Source organism: Cyrtonyx montezumae, unplaced genomic scaffold, assembly GCF_038088225.1.
Source record: "Cyrtonyx montezumae isolate F1298 unplaced genomic scaffold, pur_monq_1.0 scaffold_6, whole genome shotgun sequence".
NCBI lineage: Eukaryota > Metazoa > Chordata > Aves > Galliformes > Odontophoridae > Cyrtonyx > Cyrtonyx montezumae.
The window spans coordinates 6,927,252-6,939,524 of NW_027072067.1; the positions used below are offsets into that span (position 1 = coordinate 6,927,252).

General features: G+C 42.0%; 1 protein-coding gene across 7 annotated transcripts in view; it reads left to right on the forward strand.

The window, feature by feature from the left end:
- Positions 1-12,273, forward strand: part of WNK2 (WNK lysine deficient protein kinase 2) — a 107,030-nt gene that overhangs the window by 68,335 nt on the left and 26,422 nt on the right. For all 7 annotated transcript variants that reach the window (XM_065749757.1, XM_065749758.1, XM_065749754.1 and 4 more), the window contains 10 exons: positions 2,893-2,942; positions 3,759-3,924; positions 4,005-4,121; positions 4,269-4,436; positions 4,611-4,656; positions 5,772-5,888; positions 6,722-7,812; positions 9,509-9,560; positions 11,309-11,364; positions 11,454-12,136. In XM_065749757.1, coding sequence (XP_065605829.1) covers positions 2,893-2,942; positions 3,759-3,924; positions 4,005-4,121; positions 4,269-4,436; positions 4,611-4,656; positions 5,772-5,888; positions 6,722-7,812; positions 9,509-9,560; positions 11,309-11,364; positions 11,454-12,136 — 2,546 coding nt within the window. The remainder of the gene's footprint in view (positions 1-2,892; positions 2,943-3,758; positions 3,925-4,004; positions 4,122-4,268; positions 4,437-4,610; positions 4,657-5,771; positions 5,889-6,721; positions 7,813-9,508; positions 9,561-11,308; positions 11,365-11,453; positions 12,137-12,273) is intronic.

Consider the following 12,273-nt stretch of genomic DNA (forward strand, 5'->3'; position numbering starts at 1 on the left):
CCATTTCCAACTGTGTGCTGCACCCTAACTGCTTGTGAAACATCTTGAAGTGATCAGGCAGTAGGACAAGTCAGCTACAAAACACCTCTTAGTCAGTAGTTGGGCACAAGCAGAATTTAAATGACTCTCTTTAAGAGCTGTGGGTCAGTAAGAAGCTGTTCTATAGAGTTTAATCCATGTTTTGTCCAGTCTTGTTTTAAATGTCTCAAGCAATTGTGCAACCAGTCATCATTTGCCTTAAGAAATTATTTCATAACCCAATTCTTCATCCTTCATGGTCCTCAACTTGAGTCTTATTTGTATTTTGTCTAGTAATTTACATTCCTGTATTGCCTTAGTTCTAGCCTGGCCCTGGGATTTTTTTTTCCAAGTACTCACAGACATTATCAATTCTCAATGGTCATATAAGCAAGATAGATTTTATGTTTTCTTTTGAAACTGTCAGCTCGCCCTGTCTGACTCTTGGCTTTTCTTCCCATTCCCATGATTGTTTTAGCTTCAGTCTTGACAGAATGTCACAGAACATTCCCTTCTCTTCAGTTCTTTAATAGATACCCATAAGTAAAGCAAAACAAAGGTTCAGGCATTTAAGGTTTTAGTGAATAAGTTCTCCACTTCTGAATGGAAGTGTCCCTCAACAATTCTGCTCTCCTGTCTCTGCTTTCTCTTGAGGCTCTATTCTGAGGCTTTTCCTCCCAAAATAACCATTTCCAACTGTTCAAACTATTTTTATTTTTTAGCCAGTGCATTTGTTGCAACCCTTTCCTCCACAGTACAGCCTAACAATTCTATTAGATCTTCCCAAAATTGTTGAGTATGAATGAGGCTTATTCTAGGACGGGATTCCAGTTCCTCATCTTGCCCGCCCTTCTATGCAGTAACAGTCTAGTTCTTGTCCGACAGCACAGCATGCACAATTTCTAACATTTCTTGGTGAAATTCTGTAGGTTAGATATCAATAGCAGAATCAGCAGGACTATCCTGGGACACTTCACATGCACAGTCTCTGAGTAAAACCTGGCTGTGTCTGGCCTTATTCCTTACATCCCTTACTCCAGCTGTTTCTCCTCCAACCCACCTATTATCTCTGTGCACAGGTCTTGTCAGAATCCATGCTGAAGCCAAAGCTGCAGCCTTGAATGCAGGACCCGTCCTGTTATGAGCTTCTGGAAATAATGAGCAGATTTTATTGCTGTGGTTCAGTACGATACAGGGGGATGCAAGTTGTCCCATGTTAGCTGAGAAATCAGTGCCCTCAAGGGCACATGTCTGTCCTGACATTTGTTCCTTAGGAACAATTAACAGCTGTTTTGTTAACTTAATTCTCGTGTTTCACCTGTAAATTAAGTCCCTTGTGCAGTTTGAGAAATCAATCCAATGTCACAATTTTGTCCTTTCCTGGAGTGCAGAAAAGGCACTGAGTAGGTGTGATTTAAAAATAATAATAAAATTGCAAGCAGCAAATGATATCCAGATGTATTTTTTTATTTTGAAGCTTCCCTCCCTCCACTCATGCCTGTGAAATCTCCAGTCAGAGCCAAGTTCAGAGTGCAGGTGCTGGCCTCTGGTGCTCTTCTTTATGTGGGACACTGGAATCTTGCTGCTGTAATGAGCTGGAAGTGCTGAACATCGCAGCCAGCTCCTGTGCAAAGCACATGAACATCACATTGTGACTCTCCGTGCAAAAGTCACAATATTCCAAGTACTCCCCATGCTGATTTTATGACATATTTTTCTAAAGTTTTCTTAGGTGTAAGAGGAGTTTCATATCTGTAGATACTCAAAACATCGTGTTTTGTTGCTGCTCTGCTGTGATGCTTTTATCTGTCTTTCATTGAATTGTGTTGCAGTACTCATATTCAATCCAATTTGGATTGATCAGGCAAATGAGATTTTGTGAGGCACTTGATGAAGTGCATTACTAAAATCTAGATATGTTATGTCTGTGTTCTCACTGCTCATTATTTTTGCAGTTTTATAGAAACTGTGGTCAATTTTGTCATGACAATGAGTGGTGTTACATGCAATGAGGGATGTGGACTGGTTAACCTTGAAGCTTTTAACTACAGTCTACAAACTCTTCTGGTATGAAGACATAGCGACGACAGTCCAGGGGATTGTTTGTAACTGTGTCTATGGAAGAGTTTTATATATGTTAATAAATATATATAACAATATATATTTATTAAAAACTTGATGTGTGTATATACATGTACTGCTATGTACAAACACAGGTGTGTGTGTGTCTGTTAACTACACATGTAATGAGGCCGTAATAATATGGCAGTAATGGCATCATCCTGTCAGGTCTGTGCATGGTGAAAGACCACAGTTGCCTGGGCTAGCATTGGATCAGGGAAGAGGGAAGCTTGTAGGGACGATTTCTGTTGTGCCGAGACCAAGAGGACATCGTATGAGGACTGTATTTTTAAGAAAGGAACTTTTGACTTTTATTTGGAAGTTCATCAGAAATTCTCACAGCAAGCCAAGCACGCTGGAAATACTTAACATATTTCAGGAAACTATACAAAGCAATAAAACATGTTAGTGTATAACATGCTCTTTCAAAAATATAAAATCGGGTGCTGATGTGGATTTGTTCTTCAGTCAAAATTTCCATTGTGGTGAGGAGTGCTTATTTCTTTCACTGCCTCTCCTGCTTTAGCAACAGCAGCAGGGATGGGGGCTGGCAGATTGGTGGCTCTGTCCTAAGAACGGCTGGGTGCAAATGATGATGGGAGGGTGAAGTGGGGCATTTTCAGAATCAATGGATAGGTTAAACAGAATTTTGATTTAGTATATTGTTAGTGTATCAACAACAAACCTTTCTTAAGGGTTTTTTTGTCTAACAGTGCAATACATTTACTTAAATGACTTTTTCTTATGTTTTAGGAGCAGGCAATGCAGGACAAACTTCAAACTATGTCACAGAGCTGTGAAAGGTATCATTGCAATCATTTCGGCAAAAGAAATGTTTTCTTTCTGGAGGGTGATTTTTCTATCTTTACAAGGCTAAATCAAATGCCTATGAGGGAGCAGTGGGAGCTGAGTGGGAAGATGGTGTAAGGGTGCAAATGCAGGGAGAAAGACACAGCTATTCTGTGTGCAGAGTGTCTGTTTTGGTTCTCCCATCCCTTTTCAAGCTTTTATTGGGTATTGCATCCTAACCTTGATGTGTGTACAACAATTTCAGTTCAGCAAGTAATTTATTTTTGTTAAAATAAGTGGTATGATCCCTGGTTTTGATGCTGTTGAATCTGTACAAAGACATCTCATGTTAGTATAGTTGGGTATGTAGCTTATTTTCCCTTTGGAATGGGTGTATCTATAACACCTTTTGTAATGATCCATCCCCAGGTGTAACACTGGGATGGTGTATTGGTGAGAGTCGTATATTAAGCCACTCAAATGTGTCAATATAACAAAAATTAAAACACGTAGCCAGAACTTGTTCTGTGGTTTTACAGTGCACAAGTTTAAACTCAAACCTAGTAATGCACTGATTACAGAAGTAATGGTAGCACTTCCTTCTGATACTGTCAGAAACCTTGATAGGTCATTTCTTGTTAGGTGTGATAGGCAGAGTACTTGCCTGACTACTTGGAGAAGCTCCTTTCACTTACTCCCTCAGGAGCTGGCTCAATTTGGGCCAGAATATATGTTTTTTTATAGCCTGTTTTTCCTCTATCTTATCTATACATAACTGTGTGTGATGACAGTTTCGCTTTTGGGGGGGGTTCTTCCTTTCTCCTGCAAAGCTACATGAATCCAGATGTTGCTTCAGGTAAAGAAATGAGTGACAGCTTTGAAGGAGCAATAGGAAGTGGGAAACAAGAAGGAAAGTCTTCAAAGAAACATAAGAAATCCACACGTGCTCGTTCCCGCCAGGAGAAGACCAACAGACCCAAGCTGACCATATTAAATGCAAGTGCACTTTATTTAAGTGTAAATTCAGGGTTAGTTTGGTTGTGCCAGAAATAATTGTTGTTCATCTTTGTTTGCAGGTTTGTAACACAGGGGATAAGATGGTGGAGTGCCAGCTTGAAACACACAATCACAAAATGGTGACTTTTAAGTTCGATTTGGATGGTGATGCACCAGAGGAAATTGCTACTTACATGGTAAGACTTGGTGATGGAGCTGCGCACAGTCTCTTGATCCGACTAGTTGCCTTAACCAGTTTATTCTCATGTGTGCTTGCTGCAAGTGGAATAGCACACTAGCCAGAAAGTTACTGTTGTTTTCTTTGTTTTGATGTGACTTTGTAGGTAGAGAATGAATTCATATTGCAGAGCGAGAAAGAGACATTTATTGAACAAATGAAAGATATTATCGATAAAGCAGAAGATATGCTCAGTGAAGATACAGAAGGAGAGCGAAGTTCTGATCAGGGAACAAGTCCCCAGCAGGATACTGATGGGACAGAAATGAATGAGGTAAGAGATGTTCGAGATCTTGGTTGATAGTTTTTGTTAACATACAGTTACTGTAAGTTTCACATTCCACACTAAATTTACTCAGTTAAAACTTACAATATAAATATTCCTTGGGATAATGCTGCTTTTGCATTGATGCTAAGACTGTTTTTTTTGTTTTGTTCCTTTTAATAGGAGAAGCGGCAATCTCAAGTGAAGACACCCGTGTATCAACAAAACGGTAAAAGTGCCTTTGAGTATGAAGTTAATCTTTAGCTTTAAGTTGGTCATTAGCTTATGCAGAAGTTTGCTAGGTTCAGGAAGTCGTCAACAGTTCTACTGATGGTTGTGACTAGAAAGAACGGTATATCAGTGATCCCTGCTGTTAGCAACCTTGACAGTCATATGTCTGAGCTGGCTGACACCTGGGACATCTAGAGAAGCCCTGAATTACTGATAATCAGTGGTGCAAAAGTCAAGGCACGCACTCTTTTCATAACTACATTTGCAGGGAATAGTTAAAAGATGTGTTTGCACTGGCCATTTAATTGACATTTGCAAACCATACATTTTCAGCTTCCTCAATATTATTGAGGGGAGTGTTGGGCTTCTGAATGTCACTGCATCTCATGGGTTTTTTAGCCAAGTGGAAGGGAAGGAAATGGTCCTATTTTCTCTATGTAAGTGTACTGTGGTGGAAAAAAAGCAAAATCTGCAATGGAGGAAGCGTTGTTTACAAAATTCTTAATTGCAGGGAAGGAAGGATAAAATAGAACTTCTTTAACAAGTGCAGAAACTGGATGATCTTCACTAATTAGATTTTCTGCTCAAAATATCTGGTTTATTTTTGCCTGTAAAAGTAATCTCATTTTTTAAACACTTTTTAACATAACATTTATACTTATGCTGGATGTTACTGAGTGCGTATAATTCTGGCTTGCCACTTACATATGTCAGACCTTGAGATGAGACTTGAAATGTTAGCTGTAATACTTCCTACTTAGAAAAGTTAAAGTGGATAAACGTTACAAAACTGATTTTTTTTTTCCATAGTAAGATGACTATTTGCAAAACCATTAATAAATCTGTTATGTATGTAATTATTAACATTCTAAGGATAATGAGCACTTGAAAATAAACTTACTATAAACGTGTGGCAGAATCAGAAGGTGTCAGTCTCCCTTGCAGAAACTGGCTTCTCAAGGGTGAGAATCAGATAGGAGCCCCTGTTTTTAATCTTGGTTATTACTACAGGAATTCAGATTTTCTATCTAAATATAAAAATTAAAACTAACTTATGGTGTGTGATCTGGAATAAATCAAAACTATTGCTTTACTTTTTATCTTCTTATCTAGTTTTGCATACTGGAAAAAGGTGGTTTATTATATGTCCTGTGGTGGAAAACCCTACTACTGATGCACCAGAATTTTCTCCACCAGTTCCTCAGAGTGCACAACAATCTGAAGGTCCAGGTATTTACAAACCTTAGATTTTTTTAGAAAATGTTGTCTCAGAAGGGAAAGAAGTCCCTTGGCTTTGATCCTCAGTACCCCAGTCCCTCAGGAAACTCTGGGGGCTTTGGGAAGGCAAGGAGGGAGGAATGGACCCTCATGTATGTCTGCCTTGGCTTAGAGCTGTACTCACCAGTCTCTTGTTCCAAGATGATAAAGAAAAGTTCCTGAGCTCTAGAAGGGCTCTGCTTCCTTACCCTTTAGAATGTGTACTTTATGAAGCCTAGGCCTCATTGTCTTTGTTTAACAATCGAAGTTGAAGACACTTCTACATGCTAGAGACATCACATAGTTTGAACAACCTGTGCCATCCTGTCCTTGTTCAAGTGCTGAAGTGAAATATTTCAGAGTAACGTTCCTGTTGATTAGGAAACAGTTATCACACAAAATTAGTGCACATCTTTTTTAATGAAGAGCCTTCATTAAGTCATGCATTTTTAGTGTGTTTATAATACTGAACCAAATTAGAAATGTTTATCTGAGTTTGGGGGGATGTTCCAGTTTTTTAAGTGTCTGCCTTACGCTATAGTATGGCTGAGATTGTAATCACAGGATCATAGGGGTTGGGAAGTACCTCTGGAGATCATCCCCCTGCTAAAGCAGGTTCCCTAGAGTAGGTTGTACAGGAAAGCATCCAGATGGGTCACTGCAGCCTTAATTTTTTCTGTTAGGCAGCACAGATCGGTTCAGGCGAGGTGTGGTTGTCACTGTAGCTATCCAGAAAGCTCTGCAGTGGCTTTGTTTCACTCTGTACAGCCCATCAGAAGTTCAAATGCTGTTTATGTCCTTCCTAGACCTGGAGCAGTCAGATGATCAGCAAGCAAACTCTGCAGTGCCGGATGGGCCTGGTGTCGTAGCTTGTCAGCAACTTCCTCTACAAGCAAGTGTCTGTGACAGCCCCATTGGGGCCACTCCATCTTTGGCACAAATTCCTGCTGCAGCATCTTCAGCTGGCTTGCCAAGCCAGGCAGAGCTCTCAGCCCCAGCACCAACGGGACCTGCTCCAAACATCCTGGAGCAGGCAGCTGCTAATGGAGGCCAGCCGGAATGTCCTCTACTGATAGCAGCATTGCCCACCACGCCTGGCACTCCAGCCCCAGGTGCTGCCCTGCCGGAGGAGCCCTCTGATGCTCCCCTGGCTGCTCAGCCTACTCAGCACGTGCAGCAGCAGGCAGATGAGTCCATGTGTATCCCTGACGTGGAGATAGCATGTTGCAGTGTCGGGCCTCCCAAAGCAGTCCCACCAGCTCCTGCCAAGGCAGCGGAGCTCTGCCCGCTCCCTGTGCTCTCAGATGCTGTTGTTTTGGAGCGGCAGCCTGCGGCCCAGATCCCTCACCTGCCAGAGGCCGGCCAGCCCGGTGTGGTGCAGCACTCCTTTGTGAACCAAGTGTTTCCTGCGTCTGTTGCATCTGAGTCTCTCAGTCTGGCAGGATCTCAACTTCAGAGCCCCACTCACGTGTCCATGGCCGCATCCCAGCAGCACATGATGATGTCCCAGACACAGCCCTGTGCCAGCGTGGGGATCAGCCTGCTGCAGCAGCAGCAGCAGCCATGCACGGTGGAGTCTGATGGAGAGGGGCCACCCCGGGTGGATTTTGTTGACAACACAATAAAAAGCCTCGATGAGAAGCTGCGCAACTTACTTTACCAGGAATATGTCCCAACTTCTTCAGCATCCGCAGGAACTCCAGATGCTTTTGTGCCATTGGAACAGGCTGACAGTGAGTTCAACTCACCACCGTTTACCGAAGATCAAGTTCCCAAGATGGTGTTGGATTTGAGAGAACCAGGCCACAATGCCACAGATACCTGCCAGGAGGTGAAAGCTGCTGAGGCTCAGTTTGTACCAGCTGTACCACCTGAGATCACACCTTACCCAGTACTGGTTAGTGCAGCGGTTATTTCGCCCTTCTTATCTCTAAATCCAGCTGACATGGACAGCACGGAATAGAGCTCAGAAACAGTCTGTAGTGTAATATGTGTATGGGCTTCTTGCTTCTCTAAACATTTTACATCTGCTCCTTGCTGATTACCTTTCGTCCTGCCTGCTTTCCATTGTGAATGTTCTCTTAGAGTGCATCTCATGAAGTTAGAACTTCAGTCACTTTACACGAACATTTATTAGTGAAAGACAAATTATTCCTTTGGGCTTTTAAGTGATATCTTATTTCAGTCTTCTCAGTGTGTCTTTTTTTTTTTCTAAAGCAGGCAGAAATGTGAATTTTTGTAGTTTAAGATAACGTGCATCATGGGTATATTCATTAAGTTCTGAAGAGGAAGATAGTGTTTGGTCAGCTGGCTCTGACATGGTGTTGTCTGTGCCTTATTTGCACGTATAGTTGGTTACATGGGGATGTTCTCCTTCACCCTTGCCTCACACCACAGCAAATGCACATAGCAGCAGGGAGGTGGTAGAGAGTGTCCCACTTGTGGATGAGGTGGAATCAGAACCATTTCACAGACCTCCTCTAAAGAATTATTATGGTCTGAGTTTTGCTTTGTATTGTTATCACAATGTTAGTAATAAATGTTTAATTTGCATACTATTCATTTATGACCATTTTTAGAATATGTAGTAAGTTACTGAAATAGCATAGACTCCAAACACAGCCTTATCTCTGCTTCTTTGAAAATGAAATACAGTAGCACTGAGCATTAAATATTTATGGGTTTTATTATTATTGTTGTTGTAAGTTATTGGCAGGGATTACAATACCTGTTTTCTAAGTCAGTCAGAATAAAATAAGCACAGGACCCTTTGCACAAACGCTACAGCTGGGAGAGGACTCCATGGGTAGATGATTGCTCAGTTTTCAGGAGCAATCTCTTTTGACTTGCTCTGAACTTAGCAGAGTAAGACTTCCCTGGGAAGCAGGTGAGGAAAGCTGAGCTTTTGTGTTTTGGTTTTGTTGTGTTTTTAATTTTACTTTGTTTACTGTAGTAGGTGCCTTGGATCATTATTCACTCTGTGGCTGTGTGTTGCAGTCTCTCAAATGAAATGCTGAGGTCATGAAATTGAAAAGACTTGCAGCTTTTTTGGCTAGAAGATCGATGTATACCTTCTTTGAAAAGGCTTCTGGAGATAATCACATCACCACTACCAAGAATGAGGCTGTTCCATACAGTGTCAGATGGATGAACTGTTGGAGAGATGCTGTATTTCATGGAAATATGGCTGTACTTGAGCAACTGGTTCCAACTTTTTGGTGATAAATGACCACCTGCTGCAGTTACAATGCTCTGTCTGCTCTCTACTGGAGAGACACCACATTTCATGCAAAATATGTGGTTTGGCAGGAAAAACAAAACAGAACAAAACCAAAATTCATATATAATTCAGTGCCTGTGTTATCATAACATAGGTTGCAGTCTCCTCTGTGACACTGCTACCTCTTTGTCTTTCAAGGGAGAAAAAATGGAGGAGTTAAAGGAAAAGCTAGGAGGCCACCTCCACAAGCAGTATAAAATAGTTTTGTACTCCACAATAGTGTGAGTATAGATGGATAGTGGGAGAGAGAATGAGAATGCTTTGGCTTTCTGCTAGTGACTGAAATGCTTCTCTTTTTTCTTTTCACTGAAAGCTTGAAAAGTCTGAGGTCACTGGCGTCGGGGCTGAGTCCTTGGAAGCAAGAGGTGGGTCAGCAAGCAAAAGAGGTAATGCTCCTTTCAGTGCTGAACTGCAGCAGTGGATCTGTACTTGATCTGTACAGCCTGGTCCTCTCCCGTGTCTCCTTGCTGCTAGCTCTTGGTTAACTGCCCAGCAGTACCCAGCACGTTGCTGACCCTGCTGTAATATAACCAGTATTAAATAGCTCACTCCTGTCAAGCTTCCTAGAAATAAACTGCCTTGCAGGCAGATTTATTTTAAACCTTAAGTAGGTAATGTATGCCTGTGGTATAAGGTGTTCATGTGGAAGTCTACGATCTCAACAGTAAATTTCTGGTACAATTAAAATGCTTGAGCAGGAAGTCCCTTGGATTTCTGGGGCTGCATAAATAGGAGTTGATGAAAATCCTGTGGTTGAATGTAGCATCTCTGGGGAGAAGCTTGTAAGATGTTTGAGAGTCCCATGGAGAGCTAGGAAGAAGTTCTTTTCATTAAGTATTTGCAGATATAATGGCAATTTCCATAATAAAACAGTTGAGCCAGTAAGAAACTGAGCAGTTGTAATGCTCCATTTACCTGTCTTGTAAGTCATAGGAAGTCTTAAAAGCATTGAGGAGCCTGAAACTCCTACCCCTGTCACAGGTAGGGGGGTCAGGGAGGGGTAGTGATTTCTTTTCCGGGACTGTCATGGCAAAGTGGTGCCAGGTTTGTGTGATGAGTGACAGTTCTTTGGTGACACACCTGGAGCCACCTGCAGCACCTCTGGCTGGTTCAGAGCTGCAGCTCATGCGCTGCCTCTTCAAGATGTATGGAAGTACATTTCTCCCAGAATTAAGTAAGAGGGACCTCAAGTCATATAAATTGCCAAAAATGTTTGTGGCTCATTGGAATCCACTGCATAGGTCAGTGCAAGAGGGGAGCTCTGGGTCTCATGTGTTAATTTGTCTCATTAAAGGCAGAGAAGAGCATGTGCAGGTGAAATGTAGCACTGTGTGGTAGAATTAATGTATCCTGATTATCATAAAGCAAGAATATATTTCACCACTTCAGGAGTTTGAAAGTGACAGTTTCCTACCTTGTGTTCACTCTGTGTTCACTCTGTGCAGTGTGCCATGAGAAAGCAGCTTTCTAAAAAGCCTGTGTACACTGCTTTAACTTCAAAAGCAGTGGTCCAGGGGTACAATAGTGTTGTCTAGATTATTCCAATGACATTCCACTTCTCACATATTTTTGTGGTCTAAGTGGTCATTTTCTGAGCTGGTAATTTTTGCTTTCAGCAATGTGGTGTTTAACTTCATTTCAGCCATAGGTATCTGTCAAATGAAAGGTGTGAAGTAATGGTCCGTTTGTGGTCAACTGCAGCATTTTATGTTCATGAATATCTGAGAGCAATTATTTATTTTTCCGAGACATGAAGAATACCTTGGTCATACAGGTTCAGTGTACCATGCAAATTTCACTCTACTTCCTCTCTAAAATTTTCCAGTTGGCTTACAAAATTTCACACTCTTTTTATTATTTGAATTCCCCAAATGAATAGACTGAAGGTAGTGTCCACCTGCAGATAAGTTGTACTGGTATCATTAAGTCTCCCGCATTTATAAAAATAAAAAAGTAAAGAAAAGAAATCCTAGGCCCTGTATTACAAGGAATTGGTATTTATATCGTTCTTCAGTGCTGTGCTGTCACACTTGAGTTTACCATTGGCTTGCTTTATGTAAAATCGTTCTGGCCATTAATTTGTGTTTTTTTGTTTCCCCAAATTGTAAAACAGGATCAGCTGCAAGCATCACTGCAGCTCCTGTGACTCCAGCAAAGGGCCTCCTTCAGGTAACCAGAAACCACGTGTAGTTCTGTATTTGAATGTTACCTTTACTTTCAAGATATTTTACTTATTATAACTCTGTTATTTTCTCCAGGTTGCACCTACATCATCGAGCATAGCTAAACAGATGGAAACTTCTAGAATGAACGAGAAGGCAAAGGCTACAACTTCATCCACGCACACAGATAATGTAACGCATCTATCGACAGCAGATGGGGTGATAAATAACCTTCAAAGGGATGACTCTCTAGACTTGGGTTCCTATGGAAAACAGGCTGGAGCTCATGATAGCGGTACACCATCCAAAACCATTGGCAGGTTTTCAGTAAGGATCGTACAAGATGAATTAACTCCAGCAGCACCGCATTGCTTAAGATTCTCCGCGCCCCCGGACGTCTATTTGGATGAGTTCCCTTCCAGCCCCGACCAGAAGGCAGCTGTCCGGCGGGTGCAGACGGCCTCCTCTGTGGATGTCCTTTGTGAGCAGGGCTCGAGTGATTCTGCCGAGGAACCCCTCCATCGGCAGGCTGCTGCAGCTCAGCTGTTCTCTCCGAGCAGCAGTGCAGCCTCCGACTTGATTAAAAAAGCAGCAGCTTTTCTGCAGAGGACTGGCAAAGCGGGCTCCCAAGGCCCCGATTCCCCAAATGGGCAAGGAACAAAGATTCCTACCATCAACATAACGTCCTTCCACTCGCAGTCATCGTACATGAGCAGTGACAACGACTCCGAGTTTGAAGATGCAGATATGAAGAAAGAGTTGCAGAACTTGAGAGAAAAGTATGTTGGGTTTGCAAACAGGGCTGGGGTAGAATGCGTTCAGATACCCGGGCAGCATCTCTGCTCGTGCTAAGCAAATGTTTCTTGCGTAGCTGCAGTGAGTAAACTGCTCCTGAGCAAATTAGGCATCGCTGAGA